The sequence below is a fragment of the Musca autumnalis genome, unplaced genomic scaffold, assembly GCF_047663935.1.
Source record: "Musca autumnalis isolate F117 unplaced genomic scaffold, ASM4766393v1 scaffold_4, whole genome shotgun sequence".
NCBI classification, from domain to species: domain Eukaryota; kingdom Metazoa; phylum Arthropoda; class Insecta; order Diptera; family Muscidae; genus Musca; species Musca autumnalis.
The window spans coordinates 111,417,989-111,442,132 of record NW_027411977.1 but is presented as its reverse complement, the minus strand read 5'-3'; the positions used below and the strand labels follow the sequence as shown (position 1 = coordinate 111,442,132).

Below are 24,144 nucleotides of genomic sequence, written 5' to 3'. Positions count from 1 at the left end.
GTTGGGATTGGTAATTATTTCTCGACGTATCGTGCGAATGTAATCAGCTGATGTCGTAAAGTGTAGTATGGAGAATTATTGCCAAGAAGAATCTCATGGTTCACACATACTCAACAGTTGCTGCAATTTTACAATTCCGCTTTGGCCTTCATTTTCACATTATGCAGGGGTAGAAAAAAAGTAGCAATCATGGGTGGAAAACGTACAATGAAGTTATGGTAATTCTGCATCACGCATTTTTGAAGGAATTTTTACCTGTATGGTTGACTTTCATCCGAATTCATCTATTTTTAAAATCACACACACACATAGTTTTCAGTCTCTTTAGCTTTGTTCCCGTACTTTTTAATAGAAAAACTCGCAAAAGAGAGAAGGAGAGAAAAATTGTTGTCACACAAACGTTTTTTCAAAAAGTTCGGGAACGCAAAAATGGAAAAACGTCAACAAAGCCGGAACAAATGTCAAAGTCGGCGTACCAGTCAATCAGACGCCGGCATCCATGTTACTATTTTTTTACACGCTCAAATTTGTCGAGTAAAAAGTTTTTAAAGAGAGCGTCATTCAGCGCCATTTTTGTTTAAAGAGAAGTGAACATTTTACAACTTTTTTGTGTACGGGTAAAATGTGTAAAAGTCGTAAAAATTGTAAAAACTTTTTAGTTCTGGAACAAAGCTTTTATTTCATAAGAACGCACAATTTTTTATTATAAGCAACTCAAACTGTTTTGGTACATGAATAGTACATTTTTGTACACAAAGTACGTTTGTTACAAAGGAATTGTAAAATTGCAGCAACTGTTGCGTATGTGTGAACCATGAGTATGTAGTATCGTAAAGTCCCGCTCCACACTAGAGTGATTGCATGTCTTATGCCAGACTATGAAAATTTTCATGTACGTGAAAATGTGTTTATAGGCCAGAGGTGTGAAGGGGGTGAAACTCTGTCGTTGTGTTTAAATTCGTAACTTCCAAACCAATGCAAAGCAATGAAAATATCAAAATGTTCATATGATTTCATACATCGACGCCTCCAAACAATAGTATGCCAAGTCGACTTAGCATGTTTTCAAGTTCTTTACATTTTTATATTTAACGTCCTTTAACTTAAATTCTGTCAAATTTTGGTAATAATCGGACAATCCGAACAGAAGTTATAAACAAATATTTACTTAGCATAGTACTGAAGGTCAAAGAAATTTCCAAACTTTTAGAGATTGTCCTGCAAAACTCGCTTTTCAGAATTAACAAGCTATTATTTGGAGGTGTCGAACGTCCTTTAACTTAAACTCTGTCTAATTTTAGTAATGATCGGTCAATCCGAACAAAAGTTATAAACAAATATTGACTTAGCATAGTACTGAAGTTCAAAAAATTTCCAAACTTTGAGAGCTTCTCCTGCAAAACACACTTTTTAGACTTAGCATACTATTATTTGGATGTGTCGACATGTGTGTAGACGTCAATGAAAATTTGGAAAAAATGGCAAAACGTATTCATTGAAAATTTTCATAGTCTGACATAAGACCATTGAAAAAATTCATGAAATTAGGTCTGTACGATAACTTCGCAAGTAAAAAGTACTCAATAACAATGGGTCTGTCCGATAACCCAAAAGTTTGTACAAATTTGTAAAAACTTTTACAAAATGCTGTTCGATAACAAACTTGTAAAGTAAAAGAGAGCGAATTTGGAAAGAATTTTGGAGAGTTTTGGAGACTTTTGTTACTGAGAACTTACAAGTTTTTGCAAGCAAAATTGTCCTTGTAAGATTTTCCAACATTAACAAACATTTGATTATTAAAATATTTACAAGATAAAAAGAGAAAAGATAACTAAATAAATTATGGAAAACGACTTATTTTGCAGTTTGTGATGATTGTTTTATTTCTAACCCAGCAAAAAGTTTGCATCCACGGAACGGATGCAGTTGAATCACTACAAATGTACAATACATTTGCCGTTGGAGGACATCTTTTCCTATGAATTCACCTATGAATTTTACAAGAGAGCGCGCAGCTAGGATGCACTCCATTTTGCTTCCACAGCACACAGCTAGGATGCACTCCGTTTTCGATCCAAATCACAGCTTTTGATGTAGTCGTTTGGATTGAATTTAAAGGCACTCTTCAGATTGTGTTTTTAATCAATCTAAAGATGCAGTAAAAATGCAAGATATTGCGAAATATCCCAGAATAAATAAAATGCATTAATTATTTGTTTAAAAAAAGAATAAAAAGAACTTTATTATACAAACACAAATAAAAAAAGTTTCCATTAAATTCAATAACAATTGAGTGTACTTCCTTCTTTCTCCATTTAATCCAAGCGCAACTGATTTTGCTTCGTCATCCTAAAGGTTTTTTATGTTGCCTTCCCATCATTAGTTCAGCTTTCGACTCCAACTCCACTCCATTAAAAATGTCCGCCTCGTAAATTACCACAAAAATGTTCGCAACTTTAGTTTGTATTTATTTATTTTATAACAAATTCTTTGAAATATGTACATTCACACTTGTTTCACTTTTGAAAAATTATATCGGCAGTGACGGGTAGAGGTCAACCAACTGTTTTTGTAGGGATCTCTAAAGCAACTGCTTATAAAATGTATCGAACGGAGTGCATTTTTCATAACTCTGTTGGACTACATCGAAAGATGTTGTGAAATCGTAACTGCAATTGCACAACTTCCAATTTTTTAGCTGGGAAGGTATCAAATCCCATCAACCGGCGCGTCCGTGGAGTACGAGGAACACTATGTGGACGGCCAGCCGTTAATTTATGATATGGAAAGAGAATTATTTTTGTAGCAATGCATAATCAAATAATTTTCGTAAACAACCTTCGATTGTTAAATTAAATCTAATATGCTGTTTATACTATAGCTTTTTGTGGGGTTAACCTTCATTATAAGGATTTAATTACTTAAGTCCTTGGTCACACTAGAGGGTTTCATTGAAACAGTTTCTTGAAACCAAGGGTTACTAGGTTGAGTTCCATATTAGAGTAATATGATGAAGTTGCAGTAATGGGGAACTCTAATTAAAAAGAAGAACACCTAAAAATTTCAATGAAACCACTCTAGTGTGACCTTCGACTAATCTGACCAAATTTATCAAGATTTACCATACCAAATTAATAGCACGTTTATATATAACCGGATTTGACAAACCCACTGGGTTTCAAATGTCAATTCCTTTGCGTATACGTCAAACAAATCCTCATGTAGAAGGTTAACCCTGCAAAAGGCTATAATATAAACATGGCCTAAATCTTGTCATGACAGGATTTGTTTGAGATCCAGCACGAAATCTGAATACTAATGTCATGCAACGCTGGTTTTGTACAAAAAATGCATCTCATTTCCCAATGTACGAAAAGTTGCAAGCGTTTTCACAAATCATTTGTTTACATTTTGTTTCGTTGTCAAAACACGCAGCAAAACAAAGAAAGAAAATTTTACAGCGTGTTTTTGTAAAAAGTTTTTGCCTATTCGTTCGTCGATTTCATGAACGAAGACACAATTTGGTTTTCATAGTCCCGGGCCACACTACAGTAATTTCAATGAAATTTTGATATGAAATTATGCGTCTCTAGATCGACGTCTATAGTAGAGTAAAATCATAAAATTACTGTAGTATGGAATTCGATTTAAGAACACCTAATTTCATGAAATTTTTTAATGAAAGTCCCAATTTACATTAGGCGAGTTTACTTGCGGCAATTGTCAGTTTGTTGGTGAGAGAGGGTGTTGAGAGGCAAAGGGTTACCATATGCCTCACCTCTCTCTCCTTCAAACTGACAATTGCCGCAAGTAAACTCGCCTAATGTAAATTGGGACAAATTCACGCTAGTGTGGACCGGGACATAGCGATTGACGTTTGTATTCGTGTGACAAACAAATGAAAGCTTTTTATTTTCGTAATTTTTTGGTTTTTGTAACAAAATCAGACGAACGAAAGACCCGTCGTTTTGAATGAAAATTGAATAATTTGAGTAATAAATGGCACAAACCACACGAAAACTGGAAGGGAATGCAATTTTATTTATTTCCATAGAAGCACACGCGTATATGTACATCCGTTTCTTCATATTATCACAATTATTTTTGGACAAATTTGATAACATTTTTTTCTTATTGTTTTTTTGTCATTTGTTTATCGGGGTTGCCATCAAGTAACACATTTTACGTGCATACGTCTATGCAAAATTCACAAAATAAGTATCATGGAAACCCTGAAATATAAAAGCTTTTATGAAATAGACGAAAGCTTTTGGATAAAAACGAATGGTTCGTAAAATTTTACAAGAACCAAATTTTGAACGTATACGTTTTAGTACGAACGGTTCGTGTGACAGGCAAGCATTTTTACAAAAACACGCTGTTAGAATATTCATATGAATTCGCAGGAAAGTAAGTATATATTTATTGGAATAGCGAAATAAAATAACATTCCTTTTCAAGAAAGTATACTGCAAGAAGAACACGTTGGTCATAAATCACAAAACTAAAAAAGCTTTAAAAGTTCCAGAATTGCTGTCTACAAACAGCCACAACGGCATTCAACAACCAGCAGAAACTACACGCCATATCCACACGCCATATATACAAATATCAGTAGAGGACCAGAGGACCGAACAGTCTTGGTGGCTCTTGACCAATCGAAAGCCTTCGATACCGTCAACTATGTATAGCTGTTCGAGAATATAGTGTTTGAATCGTTGGATAATCAACTATATGTGTGGATGCCAGTCGTACGTGGAATTCAGGAACAAGAAGTTCAAAACCCATAGAGTGAAAATTGAATTTCCCGAATGTGGGGTGTATCTCCGGAACTGCTTAACATCAACTTTCTGAAATTCCACATCCTCTGATGGCAGAGATCTTAATGTATGTGGATGATTGTCATATCGTCGATGACATCATAGCTAACATAGTGCATATTGCAGTTCGTCCACTGCCACACAGTTCACTAATTGCATGACAGAAATAAGGCTCCGACTGAATAATAATGGTCGATAGTGTCCTCATTTCGATCACTAACGACATCAAATTATTGTGCGTAACGTTCGATAGCATGTTTAAGTCATCCGCGCAAGCCACAGCTATTTGCAATAATTTAAGAAATAGGAAGCAGATATTCAAGTAGTTGGCCGGCAGCACTTGGGTGCAGACTGAACGCAATAGGCCGGTCTGTGGTAAATTATGCCGCGCCAGCGTGGTATGCGAATATTACCGCTACGCAGTGGAATAATATACAAACTTGCCAGAATGCCGCACTGAGAACTGCAACAGTGTGTCTCCTCATGACACCAGTGGACCATTTTCATGGGAGAGACGAAGGTTTTACCGGAGCATAAGCATAACAGGATGTTGTCGATGAAGTACCTGCTTCGATGTTATCGGCGTGAGTAGCCCTGTCACAATTTAATGGACAGACATGCCCCACCCAAGCTCGTTACGAGAAAGTATTCATAATCAGAGGCAGGCTTGAATATCATTCAATCTGATGCAGTCGCGCAGGCGGTACAGAGATGCAGTGTGAATGGCGTACAGAATATCGCCGGCTGCCCAGGGAAACACGAATTGTTTTAGGCCAGTTAAGATACGGAAGATGCAGTTACCTCACTGAATTGATCGAATACCCAATACATGCCCTGCATGTGGATCATCTGTTTACCGATTATTTATGGACGCAAGACCCCATTCTAGGAGCAATATAACTTCCTCCGTCCGCTTCTTTGAAATGACGAATGTCATGATATGCCATTTCAGATTCTAACAAATCTTAGTTACACCATTACATTGCATGGTAGAACAAGAAAAGGTAGCAGCAATACCCAGCTGACTGAACTGGGTTGTAGTGTTAGTGTCAAATTCCATTCGACATTTTATGTATTTATTTCTATGTTCGATGTATATTAGGGATATATATTTTTGAAGAAAAAATTTATTCATCAGAAAAATTTCCCATAAAGACGGCTTCATATCATTGACATGTAACCTCCTCCAGGTCCGAACGACATGCCGCACACTAAAACACCGCTTATAGAGGCGGTACAATATTTGTTAATATGTGTGGTATTTTCTTAAACTTGAAAAGAATAAAGCCCTAATAAACATGTGCTTTTTTGTTTTCAAAAGCAAATGATTGAAACATCTTCTCTTTTTTCAATGAATTACCAGCGACCCGAAACATTTTTGCAAGTATTCTACTTTCTGCGAGAAATTATGCATTTAGTGGAATGATATGGAGACATTCAAATTGAAAATCTAATGAGTTTTCATTCATGTTTTCCAAAATATTCAATCAAATGTGAAAAATTATTAGTTTTTTAAATTCCAATAATTTATAGACATTTCCTTGTTTTGTTTACATTTACGTTGACACTAAGGTTTACAAACAAAAACAAATTCCTTTGTGGTTGTTGTTCGAGTTGTATTTGTTGTAGTATTAACTTTACCTTGTATTTGTTCTACCATGATTACATTGCCTAAATACCATGGTAGAATAAGAAAAGGTAGCAGCAGTTCACAGCTGACTGAACTGGGTTGTAACGTTAGTGTCAAATTTCATATGTAAAATGACATTTATTTCTATTTCGATGTACATTAGCGACATATATTTTTTGAGAAAAAAAATATATCATTCGGAAAAAACCATTTCCCAGAAAGACTTCTTCATATCAATGATATGTAACCTCCTCCAAGTTCGAACGATAAGCCGCGCAGTAAATCCCCGCTTGTAGAGGCGATACAACGTTTGTTAATATGTGAGGTATTTTGTTAAAATTTAAAAAATAAATCCCTAATAAACATGTGCTTCTTTGATTTCTAAAACAAAACATTGAAACAGCTTCTCCTTTTTCTATGAATTTCCAGCGACCCCAAACTTTTCTGCAAGAATTCTACTTTCTGCGAGAATTTGTGCATTTAGTGGAATGATGTGGAAACAAAAAAATTGAAAATGTAACGAATTTTCATTCATGTTTTCCAAAATATTCAACCAAATGTGAAAAATTATTAGTTTTTTAAATTCCAATAATATTAGACATTTCCTTGTTTTGTTTACAAATACAACTGGCAGTAACGTTACAAACAAAAACAAATTCCTTTGTGGTTGTTGTTCGATTTGTATTTGTTGTAGTATTAACTTTACCTTGTATTTGTTCTACCATACCATATATCGTATTAGCTTTGTTCCTTTACTTTTTTAATGGTAAGAGTGGTAAAAGAGAAAAGTGTCACAATTGTTCAAAATTGCTCTCTCAAGAACATTTTTACCAGAAAAGTAAAGGAACGGAAAAATGGTAGATCCGGCAGCAATGTCAGAAAAAAAACATAAAAAAAATCAATTTTCGTCTTTTATTTCACAGTTTTTAATTTAGTGTTGTCAGTGTTCGACTTTTTCTTCGGGTTTTCGTCCATTTTGTGAAATAATCGTCAAACAAAAGTCGAAAAATCAGTTCTGCCATTTTCTACCTGCAGAAATTTTGCTGGTAGCCTGTGGTAGAAGAGAAAGCCATTTTCGCTCTCTCCCCTCTCACTCTCTTAAAATTGCTTCCAGCTTTGCCACTTTTCGGGGTTAAGGAACGCTTTGCAGGTTAAAAATGGCAACAAATGGTTAAAATGGTAACCTCAGGTAAGTAAAGGAACACAGCTATTAATTGTGTATAATTCTAGCTGTGTCTTTTTACGTGATAATTAGTAATAATTATTACTAATGTTGCAGATTTTGACAGTAGTATAAAGGAAAAGTTGCTGAAAAAAATCTTTCAGCAACATTTAGTAAGTAAAAAGACACACCTATTAAGTCCCAATTTACATTACCCTGCGTTTACAAATGACAGGACAGTTGACTTCATGTATTGATTGTCAAAATCCCACAATTTGCCTGTGTGACGTAGGCGTCCCGACAACTGCATAAACAGTTGTAAAATATTGAATGAAAATCGTCGATTTCTTTTTGTTTTCCGTTCACATATTTTGTTTTTGTTCATGTTCTTTTGTTTTCAACACATTTCAATTATTATCTCACTTATCTTTACAAAAATGTCAAAAATTTGTCTTCCCTACTGTCTGTGAAAAAATGATGGACAGCTGGGAGACAAACGACAAATGTATGTATGTGTTAGTAAATCAGAGTTGTATTTGAAGACAAACTGTCTGGTGTAAACGCCTAGTTAGGTCCCAATTTACATTAGGCGAGTTTACTTGCGGCAATTGTCAGTTTGATGGAGAGAGAGGTGAGGTATATGGTAACCCTTTGCCTCTCAACACCCTCTCTCACCAACAAACTGACAATTGCCGCAAGTAAAATGGCCTAATGTAAATTGGGACTACCAAATGAAAAACTAAAAAATTATTTTATTGTTGAGAAATCATAATAATAATTTTTGATAGATAAAAGTTGTGTTCAGAACATGCAAAATATTACTACTTGCAGTAGTTTTCCCATTTAGTGCTAGAAATGCGTTCTAGCAAGACTTGCACTTCTTTTTGAATAACACCACCTTCTTCTGGTTTCTGCTATAAAAATTTGGCCTTGTAGAAACTAGCAGCATATTTATTGGCATCTGAATACGATGGCTGATACGCAGATTTTGGCATTTTTGCTGGAGTTTTTGATATTTCCGTAATTTTTCCGTTCCCGATTTTTTTGAGAAATTTGTATGGGAAAGCAATTTTTTACAATTCGCTCTTTTTTCTTACATTACCATTAAAAAAGTACGGGAAAACAATAAGAATTAGCATTGTAACCAAGTAATGTATTGTTACGGAATTAGATTTAACTAATCTCCGTGTAGACGTTGTTTTATTCCCCAGTACGATTTGTACCAAATAAAACAGGGTTCGTTTTAGATTTCGTTTCTACAATGCTTTATTTACTTTATTACACTTATTCGTAACCGACTTTAATTACTAAGCACACAGCTTGTATCTAGTTAGCACGCAGCACTTCTTTTACCGATCTGTTCAGTTCAACGCTTAAAACACAACTCAACTCGTCATTGCCAGTTCCCCTGTATTTATACCCCAAAGTCTCCCTGTTCTAGAGCCCTCTAGAACACATATGGCAACACCTCGAATCTGTACAGCGAACACACAGACGCACATTCGCACTAATGGGGTTTCTACACGGTATGTTTTTTACATATTCATGCATAGCGACTGTCACTTTTTTTCGCCCATATGTAATTCCTTCTGTACGGCAAAATTTTATTTTTCATTCGTTTTCTGTTGTTTTCTTTATTTATATCGCGTACAAACAAAACAGCTGTTTACCTTTGGTTGTACAGACGAGAATAGAGCGCGTTCTATTCGAAAAATATACATATGTATGCACATAACACTTTGATGCATTGAAATTTCGGTATGGTTTTGGTGTGTACAAAATTCAGATTTGTAAAAAGTGACAGTTGGTATGCACAATTATGTAAAAAACATACCGTGTAGAACACCTTTTAGCGAACAACCATACTCACATACATACATGGGGGAATACAAGCAGACGACAAGCACAGTAATGACGTAATTACAACAACAAACAAATGCAAGAAATAAGAAATGACAACTAACGATAATTACAAACAAAAGCACATTAATCAAAGGTAAAGTAACATCTAGAATAATGAAGAGAGTTCTACATGGTAGTTGTTGTTGCTTAAATAAAGTAACTGCGTAATAAAAACTTTACGTTACAATTCAAATTTTTAAATTAACGGAATTTAAACTAAACTAACTTAAACCTATCAGTTACATTCGTAACAGTATTTTTTTTACATTGTTTACAAATTCTGATACTAAAATTTTGTGTTGCAGCAATTGACCATCTACCTTGTTTATTGTGATACGTGAAAAGTGCTGCAACTGTTGGTACTTTTTTAGGCAAAAACAGGGTTCAGTCCAATTTACATAAGCACATTAAATGATTTCGTTTTACAAAATCCTAGAATCAAATGAAGTGTATTTACATCTGTTTTTTACGTCATTTGCTTACGCACGCAATCGCACATACACACTTATACAATAACACAAACACACGCACACAATATATTTATTCAGAGAAATATGAATTTCACAACAAAACTGTGTATCAAATAACTTAAATTAATTCTAAAAACAAAAAAACATAATTTTTGCAAGTTTTTTAAACATTTATTTTCACTTTTGTCATCGTTTGAGTATTTTTGTTTTTCTACAACACACACAAACACACAAAGACATCATAAAACAGTTGCATTTTTTGGTACTTTATGACAAAAAAAACAAGGCTGCTTATAATAGTATGGTGTTTTCGTGCGTTGTTTAGAATAAATCTCGCAGCTATCGTCATTTATTTTTGTATGGTAAATGACGAAAAATGTTGCCTGTTTTAGCAAATAAATAACGAAACAGCCCCAAATGACGAAAAAGTTGCTAATGTAAGTTGGACATTGTATATCATGTGTACTGTGATTTCGATGTTGATTTCGCTGAAATCACGAAATGAGATGATTTCATTTTTGTATGCGAAATCATGATAAATTTTGCATGATTCCGCGCGAAATCACGATACGCCTTCGAAATCACGAAAAGACGCCGAATGTTAACCAAACATAAAGGCCAAAACTTAATGGATTTTTCCCTCTTGCTTCGGCTTTCTTCTTTTTTCCGCTTTAAACTCATGACGCAAACCAAAGAAAAAACGCCATACGCCTCCTGCCATTTTATTAGGTAAACATAACTCACATTTACCAACTTCCAAGTACTCACAAAGTAGTAATTATCAAATACCTGACAATTACCGAATATCATTTGACTAACGATTACTTGTCTTCGTCATTTATCATTTAGTTCTAAAAAAATTGTGAAAGAAAATTTCAAGTGATTTTATTCACGTTGAAATAAAAATATAATAAATATATAATAAAAAAAATAATTAAGTGGATAAAAAATGGCGAGTCTTGGGGGTGAACAAGAAATTACAACACACGATCTATCAGGTATGTGCAAAATCAGGCTGGAATCAAAATATCTACAATGCCATGGAGAAGAAAAATCTACATCGAAAAAGAAAATGTAAAAATAATGTAATAATGGAAACCAATAAGGATTATGGTAGAGCGAGTGTGTGTGAACGAGTGTGAGAGAGAGCAAGCGACCAAGAGAACCGAATAATGCGGTGATTAATATATGGCAAAAAAATATACACGAAACTATTGTGAGAAGATTGAGGAAAAGAAAATTTGTATGAAGACAATTTGTGAGTGTCGGGGAAAAACAAATCGATTTAATATCAGCCTTGACTATATCAAAATGAAAATAAAAAGATGACAGAGATCCGCTATGTGATTTCGATTGTCCGGAACAGTCTGTTTAATATACAACAATAAAAAAGACGACTTTGTGCGTGTGTGTGTGAATGTATGTACAACAGTGACTGGCAAAAGTTTACGCCTTTGAAAAAAGTTTTTATTCCCTGCTCATAGGGTGGATGGTCATACATTAAGGGTATGCTCATCCAGCGCCTAATATAAATGGCTCTATCTGGATTTGCGTAGAGCAATATATCACGGAAATAAGCAATAGTGTAGTATAGACGTACTCTAAAGGTTTCATTCATGTTAAACCTTTAATTTTTCACTTAGTAGCCGGCCTTTAACAAGGGAATTTTCGCAACTTAAGAGGTCCAGGGAAGTATTTACTTCCGCAACAAATGTTATATATATTTGTGAACAGGATGACGATATCTACCTATGAAAAAATTCATCCCGATCCGAGCTCAGTGCGTAAACTCATCTTATGCCGACAATCACAATTTATCGTGTGTTGAATTTTCTGACCTTTCCATATCTTATAAATAATAAACTTCAGTTTTAACATCAGTAGTCAGATGCAAACAATTTAGAGCAAATGTTCTTTTGACATCTATCACCAAATCACCCTATTTTTCATACAAACAATTAATAGAAATCCGGGATGTGCTTTTAAGCTACTAAGAACCGGTTTCGGTTTTACGCTGATGGAACAGGTTTCGTTTAGGTTCATACAGCGGTTGTCACAAAGAAATATTTTTTTTGTGGAGAGTCCATAGTTTCCGTTATGAAAGTTCACTGTAAATAACCGAGGAACAACTCTAGTTTAGTAAAAACTCTCCGATTTTTTGAAATTTTTTCCAGAGGTAGATATTGTTGCGCTGATCACGGAAATGTATAATTTTCTTGGGGGACGGACCCGGTTATTGCACCCGAAAGTCCGGGTACAAAACCCGGGTTGGACCCGGCTCTACTTTCGACTTTTTGAGGGTTTTATGGAAAAATCCGGGTCCAAAAATCATTTTTTGATTTATATCACCTGACCATCTGGAAATATCACCTGACCATATGACCACTTGTTGGATGGGTATTTCCATAAGCTTTCCAATGATACCCATTTTGTAGCAATCGGTTCAGTAGAGCCAACCCGGGTTGTGTACCCGGACTTTCGGGTCCAATAACCGGGTCCGTCCCCCAAAATTATACATTTCCGTGATCAGCGCAACAATATCTACCTCTGGTAAAAATTTCAAAAAAATCGGAGAGTTTTTACTAAACTAGAGTTAAGCCATAACCGATCCTCGGGTGCGGATTTAAGAAGTATCCTATAGGTAAAACTCGATCCCCAGACCTGAATATGATCAATGTGATCAATTTTATCTAATCTTATAGGTAAAAAAAGAAACAAATTTCTTTCCTTTACCGACCCTTCGCAGAAAAAATCTCCATGGAGAGGGGCAAATTTTTGCTACGCGAACAATTTTTTTTCTTTTAAATCGTAATTTTGCTCAAACCGTTACCGTCCTTCTGCCGATCCTTTCAGTATAAAGAGCGATATCTGTAGTACTTTCAATATACAAAAAATATTTTCACACCAAATAATCCGTTACAAGCGGAAGTTCCGGAACAAGTCTCGTTTAAGGTCCCCAGTAGTCTCGTTATAATTTCTACCTTTGGTAGCCATTGGCACGCTGTTTTCAACAATCTTGCGGACGTCCATACTTTACGAGTTGTGGACCTTCGACGTTCTCTCAGCGCCCTTTATATATGGTTACCATTGTAAAGTTCTTGAAGTCTAACATCCGCTACGCGACAAAATCTTCCTTTAATAGGGAATTTAATTCCAACACCGGCTACACCATAAAATATCCTTTTAAAAAGTATAAGTTTTGGGTGTGGCCGACCATAGGTCGGGAATTTATGCCTTTCACCTACATATTTACGGATTCGAACGCTGGCTACGCGATAAAATCTCCCATTTTGTCTTGGTACTCTTTCAAGACACCCTCGACTTATCGATACTTTCCGAGAAATAAAAGAATATGTATATCAGTCGGCTTTGCCTACAATCTGTGTGAATTTAAACTTTCATCTATGGACATGTCAAAATCCTTTTCCCCAAAAAATATGTAGGTATTGTGGATTTTCTGAAATTTGTAGCCCTTTTTGGACGTATGAACTTGCTGAAAAAATATATAGATTTGAATAAAAGCTCAAAAGTGTTGCGCATGAGGTACCTGAAGGAATGTACCGTACTGCGCCCACAGTCATTTCAGCTAAACACCTATAATTTAAAGCTTAGGGTAGCTTCCACAGGATCCTTGAACGGACCCTAAACTGTACTTAAACCAAAAATGGACAAATATGGCCCATTATCGAACTTAAACTAAGATTTGACCAAATCGGTTGGTTCGTTCGGAAGATATCGCGTCTAAAATTTTAATGAACATTTTTGAACTTTTTTGGAGGAGATACCGGAGGGAGTCGACCGACAAGCACCATCTTCGAACGACATAAATTGAAAACTCTCCCAGCCGGGGGAAAAATCTGAAATTTTTACCATAGTAGATCTTATATAAGAATTGTTCCTGTGCCCGAAATTTGCCTATGTCCATAAGAGAAAACCTTATATCCCTGGCCGAAGACCGGTTATATAAAGATACATTGTATTTAGTTTGTATTTTATATGATAGAGTATTCCGTAAGCTTTACAATATTATTCAAGATATCTGCTCTGTTCCTTTACGTGCGAGAATTGACAAGTTTTACCACTTTTTACTCGAAAAGCGTTCCTTACTTCAGATACCATACAATTCATATGAGAGCAGATTACAACTTTTACCACTTTTAAAAGTAAAGCAACAGACCAATCATCAAACAGGGGAATTTTCGGAACTTTAAGGCCCAAATATCGGGAAGTATGAACTTTTCCCAAAGATCTTTATCAGGGCAATCATGAATGAAAATGTTCGTGCGCAATTTGTTCCCTTTCCCGATTGGATAAACTATTACCAGCACAAAACTTTGGATCTAAACGGCGCATTTTGGTATAAAAATATATACCATTGAGGGGTTTCGTTTATGTGAACCTTAGTCTAATATAAATATTTTTAGAATAATAAATCTATAGGATAAGCCCATATTTACATTAGGCAATTTTCCTTGCGGCAATTGTCAGTTTGTTGGAGAGGTTAGGTCTCTCATTTCCTTTGATGTTGCCATTACCCGGGACCCCAACACAATGTATCGATTGATTTTAGCGCTTCCAAGGTTTTCTTTTACAATCTAAAACCGCTGCAGACTTGATAGAGTGTGATCTAAGTGATTTAAGGGCCGCTTGACTATCGACAAAGATAGTCACCGGTCAAGCTAGGTCCATTTTCATGTTACTCATCAACTCTACTGCTTTTTATTGCAAAGATATCAGCTTGGAAAACACTACAATTTTCGTTCAACTTGTGTGAGAGCCGTTCATTTATGGTATCGCTGTATGCGCCTGCTCCTGTTCCCGAAACTACGTTCATCGAAAATTGAATATGAGTTTGAGCAGATTTTATGCTGCTTGCTCTTCGAAAATTTTCCAATGAATGTCAAATGTAATTTAGTCGTACCTACATGTATACTCAAATACCCAAGATCTTTTAGTTTATTGTACATATCAGTTCGTTTAAAAAGAATTTGTTTCACGGTAAATACTTTTGTAAGTAACTGTTTGTCGGCATCGGTTCTGCAGTTCCCCCATCTCATGTATAATTAAAACCAACGAAAAACAAAGCAAATACAATTGTAATATAAAATAGAAAAAACACATTACAACCGACAGACAGTTAAAGAAAATTTCGGCGAAAACTCTTTTCTTGAAAGGAAGACAAAAAACTTTAGCAATATAACTGCTTTATAGCTTTTGGAACAAAGTACATGTGATCTTTTCTACATTTCTTCCATTGGTTGGTCGGTCAGTCCACATACTATTTTTTTAATTTAATGAATTATGAGTTATGGTTTCATTTTTTTTAACATGCATACATATTCGTCATTCGTCGCACTCTTTAGCTGTATAATATGGTGTTGTATTTTGTTGCTGTTTTTGGTATTTCTCCATTCCAACTTCGTTTGGCTTTTACTTGGCCATTATCATCATCGTCGTCATTATAACATTTGCGTTGCTGTGCTGTTGTTCGCTTTTTCTTTTTTCCCTGTGGCAGTAAGTCAGCCAGTCAGCCATCCAGCCAAGTCAAACAGCCGTTTTAGTCAGTCAGCATGCTAACACCACCAAGAAGATAGCAACCAAACAACAGCAGCACCAGCAGCAGTGAGACAATAATATTTTGGGAGTCACCTCTTGGCTCAGAGTGTGTTTAAAAATAATTCAAGTAAATTCCAGAAAGGCACCATCAAACACCACAAAAAAGAAAAAAAAATCAAATAAAAATGAAATGTGTTGTTGCAGCAGCAGCAGTCAACCTAAATGGTTAGAAAAACAAATGCAACCATATGATTTTGAAAGTTTTTTTGTGTAGTAAAATTCAATTTTTCTCGCTTTTTACACATCAAGCAATGAAACTATGCTGCCAGCAAAAATAGTTTTTTCTTTACATTTTCCTTGGCGTTCTCATCACAAAGGTCATTTTATTGATTTTTTTCGTTCTGTGTCACGTCATTGTCTTTTTATCTCCTTTTCCATGGTGTTCGTTATTCTTTGTGCAAATTCTTATAAGGGTTTTGTTGTGGCGGCTCCATTCGACCCGTTCATATGCCCACTCACATCAGCTGGAATTGAAGTTCTTATTGGTTAGGTGTTGTCATTCGTTCTTATTGATTTCTCCACTTCAATATTTTTTTCTAGTATTTTGTTTTCTTTGCATTTCTCTTTAAGGAAGGATTCGTCATCTGTTGTGTATTGCACTTGTTCGGGTTGTTGTTTTTGCTGGCATATTTTGTCTGCCACATTTTATACATTTAACCCCTGCACTGCACATGGACTACACTACTTGCATACACATGCACACACCTTTGGTTGAATACAAATGCATACATTTATACATATGGATGGATGTATGTGATGTGCAAGTAGTCTGTCCATGTGCACTTTGTCATTCCCGAGGTGAACGAACAAACCAACCAAACCATTCGAAAAATGTAAGCTAATAGTTGGTGTTTCTTTCTCCGAAGGGAGGAGAATTGTAATGGTGGATGAGTGGCTATATTTAAAGTTATATGTCATTTGTTCTTATATCTAATTACACGGTGGTGTTGTCATGGTAAGAGAAGGGATCAGTGGAAATTTCTTAGTATTACTCTAACCCTTATAGGAACATAACTAGATATGAATTTTAATCAATGAAATATCATTGTATGTAAGCTACAATTCCTAGGCATCTTCAAATCGCAGTTACAACAGATTTGATTAACTTGCCAAATGAAGTATTTGGAGTAATAAAAACAACATTGCCGATATTGAAATGCCACCATTATCACCAGAAGGTAGTTAGAGATAATGGAGGAACTGATACTTGCGTCCTTGATTGGTCGGAGAATGAGTTGAGAAGTCTTCATCTTCTTGGGTATGCACATTGTTGTTGATCTAGGGGTTTTCTCTTGTAACGCTGGACCTCTCTTTCTAGATCATCACGATCCCTCCCTATTATCCGCCATATGGTGATTAGGATGGCTCTCACGGTAACACCCGAGCAAGTACTGCAACAAAAACATGCCATTATGTTGCCTTACTGGAAGAATCTTTGTCTCCTCATGTAGATGGTCCACTGTAGATTTGAGGAGGAATCCTGTTGCAGTTCTCAGGACGGTACTTTGACAAGTTTGAATATTCTTCAATCGCGTTGCACTTATATACAAGGGCCAAGTGCTGCCGGCCACAGACTTGAGGATCTTGTTCTTACGTTTCAGCTTGTCGCAGATAACTATCGCCCCTCGTGACCCCTAGACTGACTTCCTGCCTCCAGTCTACTTACCATACTATCGTTGCAGACACTATATCCTTTAACAGCTCTTCTGCTATTTGAGATCGTGCTTGTTTTTGAAACGCTCTACATATTTCGACGTATCTTTAAAGCACATAATTTTGAAACTTTACTGATAATAAGGATTCTGGTTTGTGGTAGTAGGAATTATCCCTGAAGAGATGCTGCTAGTCAATGTTTACGCCACTTCGAAGAATTTGGATGGAACAGGCTTATATGTCCAGAGGAGAATTATCTCTACTATAAGTTCAACTAAACGTACCTTAGTTTATATTCTTTCTGAAAGTAACTGGCATGCAAATTGGATCTATACGCAGAATCTGTCCTTTGTTCTGTTACAATGCTTTCAAATTCCTGTAAACTAATTCGGCGATGTCATCACTGTTGATACCACTGCTTTTTAACACTGCTCCATAACTTTCATTCAATGCCTTTCTCAATGTTTTAAGGTGCTCATGTTGGTCCATTTTTGGTCCATGGAATCCCAGAATCGGGGAGAAGAATCGAACGGTGGCATCATCAGTAGTGTTGCAACATCGGTATCGGAACAAGTAAATCATGAGCAACAATCACTTTCGAATCCTTGCAGCATTTTTTGAGACCCTGATGAGACCCGAAGAAGTGCGCCAGTTATTTTAACCGATAACATGTCGAGCACAACGAACTGGGAAGGTGTAACAACCACAGTTTACCATGGATGACTAGCGGTAGGTTAGGTTGTAGGATGCACAGCTGTCGTTTCTTGTTGGCCGCCCAGCAGTCATCCTGAACAACAAGAAGGATAAAATAAAGGATTAGTTGATCTTATTTTCTTAGTAGTATAGTTACTTGAGGGTCCTGCAATAAGTTAGCCATAGCGCTTTTTTGGGCGCTTATTTGGCCATTTAGGCGTTGTATTATGTATGAACATTGCCATAAATAAATAAATAAATAAAATGTAATCCCATGTGCACCAAAAGGCCTGTGTCGTTTGATTGCCAGTCTAAGACACCGACAGAGAAGGTGCCCGGTTGTTTCAGTCTCTTCCCCATCTTCACATAGCCTGCAGTATTCAATGTTGTTGTGCTCACATATGCTTGGTTTAGATCTTATACAGCAATAAACATTGATTATCCCGACAACAATGATTTGATAAGTTAGATAAGGGACGCAGTTCTACGCCCTGAGATTGACGGTCAGATTGATTTCGATATATTGCATCCAGGTCAGTCTTGCCAGATCTTTCCGGTTTTGTCTACGTAGAACTTATTGAGTTTGTCAAGGAAGGCGTTGGTCGTAGTACTGGATACGTCGTCTTGCAACAACATTACAGTGCCCTCGTACCAAACAACATTTAACAGTGGTGTGATCTTTCTTTTCTAAGGGTGCAGCATCAAGTTTCAAGTTAGTTTATTCTCCATTATTTGAGGAAAACCTGATTTCTTCTCCTCTTACTTTTGACTCAATGCGAAAATCTGTTCCGCGATACTTGTCTGATTGCTTGTAGTTCTGCATCGACCGGCCTACTATCTGATGCATCAAAACATTGCCCTTTTCCCTGAGGATTTCATCGAAGCGCTTGTCGAGCGCTTGTTTTCAGTTGTTCTTCGGAACGTGTGGTCAATGTTGGCAGACCTCAACTGTGGTGGCGATTTAATTGGTAATGTTCAGTAATTCATCATTCCGAATGTGGTTCGGCCACCATATCGGACCTGTTCAACAAAATGGTAGTAACTCAAAATTTTCTCAGTAGAGACAAACAAATTGTTGATACATAGGTTGTTCTTCTAAAGACATGAAGTGTGACATCACGACATTTTTTGATGAAATAGTTGACAAAATAGTACAAGAGGAGCGAATTATAAGCCAAAGTATAGTGAAAGCATTCACATTACATACCATGATAATTGAAATTGTTTACCTACTCGCTCCACAGAAACCAGGCATAATCTTTCTTGATTTTTAACACGACAGAACAAAACTCATCGTATAAGGTCTGATATTTTCCTTTATATGATTTTTTGCTTGGCTCATTAGTCATACTACCTGACTATTTACAATAAGGTCACCATTCCTGTGAGACTGATATCAAGCCCACTAACAAACGCACCTGTGTTCCTAAAATTTCCGTTAAAAAAGCGCTACAATCATCTTTAAGCTTGATAATTGTCGTCGTCCATTTAGATCCGTTTGTATATTTTGTCAGACGGACTAATGAAAGTCTTCCTCCACATTATGTAAAGGGTAATGGGATATATATGCTTGGGTATATCAATGAGTGTCTATCTCACATCTACTTACAATCGGTCCCTCTTTGTGGTGTCTAGAAAAGTTCGAAAACCAATGTACCGATCAGCATACATACATATATATTTGTGGGCTTGCTTATAAGTACATAAAAATCTTCTATTAAAACTAGGGAATTTTAAAAATACCCACTTAGAAAATGGTAAACTGTTCAAGTTTTCGATTGCTAATGGGTCGATTCCGTATTGCGACACGAGTCACGTCAATCGTCTCTGCAACAAAATTTAAAAATTGTACTACGTAAAGCGATAGAAAATAATCGTCTATAACCAGTTATCGGTGATGTTGCGGAGCGTTTTTTGTTTTGATTTGAATAAATCAGAAAAAAATAACAGAACAAGTTGTACACAAAAGTTATAGTAGTTTTCTAAAATGATAAGCTCAGTGGAATTATTTTTTGATAATAGTGAAGAAAATATAGTTAACGTAGCATCTATCAGACGACACTTAAGAGATAAATCGCATCCTTTAGAATTGCCATCAGTATTGTGAGTATGTTTGGTTTCCAACATTCATCAAAATAATTGTTAATCTTTTATGTTTAAAGCCTATTTTCGTCTTCCAAAAGACGCTGTTATTTATATAGTAGAGGCATTAAAAAATGACTAAAAACACACAGATCAATACCAATACAGCCACTCCTTAAAGAGTGTGCTGCTTTAAGATTTTTTTGCAGAAGATAACTTTCAAAAATCCCATGGCAATGACTTTAACATCGGGATGGCTCAACCCACATTGTCAAAGGTATTAAGCGAAGTTCTAGAGTTAATAGAGCAAAAAATGTTTAAAATTTAGTTTCCAACTTAATAGAAGAGGAAAAGCGTCAAAATAAAATCTATTTTTATTCAAAAACAAATTTCTCGGGCGTTATCGGATGCATTGACGGAACACACGTACATATAATGGGAAACGAAATAGACCCACAGTTCCTTTTGGGGATATACATATAATCACTTTCAGAGTCGATTTATGCGTTTCTGTCCGTCTCTCCATGTATTTTTGTTCGCAACATACAGGTCGCATTTTTTGTCTGATTCAGCTGAAAATTGGGGACTACAACTTGTTTAGCCATAGGAAGAACGCTATTGCTTTTGGTGAAAATCGGTTCAGATTTGGATATAGCTCCTATATATATTTTCGCCATATTTCACGTATTTGCTGCACCAAACACGCTATATATGTCCGATTTCGATGAAATTTGGAATGTGTGACTGAATTCAGTCTAGAAATAAATGAGCCAAATTATATCGAAATCGGTTCAGATTTGGATATAGCTCCCATATATATGTTCGCCCGATTTCACGTATTTGCTGCACCAAACACGCTATATACGTCCGAAATTTGGAATGTTTGACTGAATTCGGTCTAGAAATAAGTGTGCCAAATTATATCGAAATCGGTTCCGATTTGGATATAGCTCACATATATATTTTCGGCCGATTTCACGTATTTTATGTACCAAACACGCTATATTTTTCCGATTTCGATGAAATTTGGAATGTGTGACCAAATTCAGTCTAGAAATAAATGTGCCAAATTATATAGAAATCGGTTCAGATTTGGATATAGCACCCATATATATTTTCGGCCGATTTCGTGTATTTTCTGCTCCAAACACGATATATAAGTCCGATTTCAATGATATTTGGAATGTGTGACTGAATTCGGTCTGGAAATAAATGTGCCAAATTATATAAAAATCGGTTAAGATCTGGATATAGCTCGATTTATATTTTACATATTCACAGTGGTGTAGGGTATCACATAGTCGGCCCCGCCCGACTTTGATCCTTTCCTTACTGGTTTAGTTTAAACGTTTTGTTGACAAGTACGTTGACAATTTCTACTTCATTTTGAGGTCTTTAATTTTCTACTTTAGCAGATTGTCCAATTGCACTGTTATTATCATCCCCTGTCTCTTCAATTTCGTAGATCGCACCTGCAGGATTTGAAACCATATTAATTTGCAGTAAGTCTGCTACCGCTTGCTCCATCGACGGCAAAGATATTTCTTGTGATGGTCCACCTCCTGTTGCTGTAATGTTCTTCTTTTGAGACATTTTCTTCTTTAGTTTGGATTTAAAATGAGTCCACATTCTGTGCCATTCATCTGGTGTACGGGTTGGTGGACCACAACTATTTAATTGTTCCGCAACATCCTTCCACACCTCATCAAAAGTGGTTTTAGTTTCGTCAAAAAGTCTGACCCCACTAGCTAAGTTTGGGTGGTTTTACCAGAGGTTGAAAAATGGATGCCCCCTGTAGCTCGAAAACGGATGATACAATCTTCGTGTGTTTTGTGGGATTATTACCCAGCAAAATGTTTGCCTCCAAAGATGCAGTTAAATGATATGTACAAGTCATCTGGATGTGCATCAAATTATGCATTTTCACTGATGATTTTTACAAGAGCGTGACTACTGAAAGATGCACTCCAAAGCACTGCATTTTAACTAACCCTTTGGCACTGCATTTTAACTGACCCTTTGGCATTGCATTTTAACTAACCCTTTTGCACTGCATTTTAACTGACCCTCTGGCACTGCATTTTAACTGACCCTTTGGCATTGCATTTTAACTAACCCTTTGGGGTAGAATAGGAAGCAGTCCAAAGCACGTGTTTGGTACAAGCATTCTGCGGAAATTATGCAAGCCATTACAAAATATGCCAGAACAAATAAAATGCATTTATTATTTGTGCAAAACAAAAATATTAACAACTTTATTACATTAACACAAATTATGAAAATTCTCCATTGAATTCAATCGCAAACATGCGTGTTTCCTCCGCTTGCATTTGTTCCAAGCTGAACTGTTTTTGCTTCATTTGCTAAATGGGTTGTCTTCCCATCACCAGTTAAGATTTCGACACGTACTCCAACAGCACTCCATTCGGAAATTTTCTCCTGTGAGTTGCCGGAAAAATGTTCACAAATTAAATATTATTTAAATATTATTTAGTTTGTATTAACAAATGTTTGGACATGTTAACACGCTTATCTCTTTTTGGAAAATGAAAGCCGCTGCCTGTAGAGATGTACAATCTGATTTATGTACATATAGGGATCTCTAACAACTGCTAATAAAATGTAGCGAACGGAGTGCCTTTTTCACGACTCCGTTTGGACTGCATCCGGATGCTGTTAAATTGTGAGGAATTGGAGTGCCTTTTTCACGACTCCGTTGAACTGCATCCGGATGTTGTTAAAATGTGACAAGTGGATGTGATTCTTTGGATTGCATCCAAATGCGGTTAAAATGTGAGGACTGGAGTGCCTTTTTCACGACTCCAGTTGAACTGCATCAAAACATGCCGTGACAGAACTAGTCCACATTGCACTACTTCCAATTTATTTTGCTGGGTATACACATGTAAGGCTTTTGTTTAAGCGAGAGACTTAAAAAAAATTTCCTGAATTTTCGCGAAAAAAAAACTACATGTACATTTTTTATTAATATCCGCCAATATATCGCCAATTTATTTAAAATGGATATTTTTAATTCCGTTTCGCTTAAGGCCAATATTATTAGGTTCTTAATGATCCCAATAAAAAAACATATGCTGATCGGTTTCTTCGTTTTAGAGCACAGTGGGCACCGCAAACGGGTTTAGTAAAAACAAGGTTTCGTAGACGGCCATTTGTAACATTTTTAAACAAAAAATTCAAGGTGTGATCTTTCAGATAATAATTAGTCATTTTTAATTGAAATATGTAAACATTTGCCACTATTGATCACTTTCATCTGACTTATTTTAATTTTAACAATTACTTTTGCAAGTAAACAATTATTCCGGTACATGAATATTTGATAAATTATTGTACGGATACTTATCATTTATTTGGACTTATGAAAATATTATGACAAAGATCGGATCTTTCACCCATCAATTGCACTCATGAGAATTCGATGAAAAATATGATGAAAAAGATCAGATCTTACACGACTTTATTTGAACTCACGTAAAAGAACCATTGAAATCATGATTTCACATGGAACCACTTCCACATAATTTTGCTGGGTATATATACAAATACACAAATAGTAGGCAATGATTCGAAAGAACGTGCCAAAATGTGAAAAAAATTAATCAGCCGGTTGATATGACATTTTAAGTTTTGTTTGAGTAGGTACATATGTATATCAGTTTGAAATTAATCTTATTTTATTAATATAATTCAACGCAATATGAATAGCCCAATAGGATCAAATGCTTATTTTAATTCAATACAGTAGAACATCGAATAGAAAAATTGAGATGGAGGTAAAAGTGGGAACAAAGACCAACGCCAATCCAAGGTAGATTTAACAGGTAACCTATTCGTCAAATGGCAACAACAAAAAACCTCTTGTTGTACACTTTAAACGTCAAATTTTGTTATGATTTTGCATGAAGAATTGATGTTGTATGTTGTTTACAACAAAATTTTTGACACTTTATGATCAATCAGCTGGCGTGAATCGGCTACCTTATTCAATGTGCCTTCTGCCAATCTAAAAATCAATGTCAGTTTGAACAGAAATTTGAATCTTTATACTTAACATTTCGATGCCTTATCTTCTTTCTCAACCTCGTATTTTAA

At 35.8% G+C, this 24,144-nt stretch overlaps 1 protein-coding gene and 1 long non-coding RNA gene across 24 annotated transcripts in view; both read left to right on the top strand.

Moving 5' to 3' along the window:
• Positions 1-10,775: 10,775 nt before the first annotated feature.
• ens (MAP7 domain containing protein ensconsin) overlaps positions 10,776-24,144 on the top strand; it is a 74,899-nt gene continuing 61,530 nt past the window's right edge. For 4 of the 23 annotated variants that reach the window (XM_073980443.1, XM_073980435.1, XM_073980430.1 and 1 more), the window contains exon 1: positions 11,106-11,242. In XM_073980443.1, coding sequence (XP_073836544.1) covers positions 11,173-11,242 — 70 coding nt within the window. In that variant the 5' untranslated portion in view covers positions 11,106-11,172. Of the gene's footprint in view, positions 10,983-11,031; positions 11,243-15,497; positions 15,766-24,144 lie in introns of those variants that run through there. The other 19 variants (XM_073980445.1, XM_073980448.1, XM_073980442.1 and 16 more) reach the window with 12 other exon arrangements.
• Positions 16,561-18,233, top strand: LOC141400855 (uncharacterized). The gene is made up of 2 exons (XR_012412211.1): positions 16,561-16,858; positions 16,919-18,233. It is a non-coding gene; the product is annotated as an uncharacterized lncRNA (long non-coding RNA).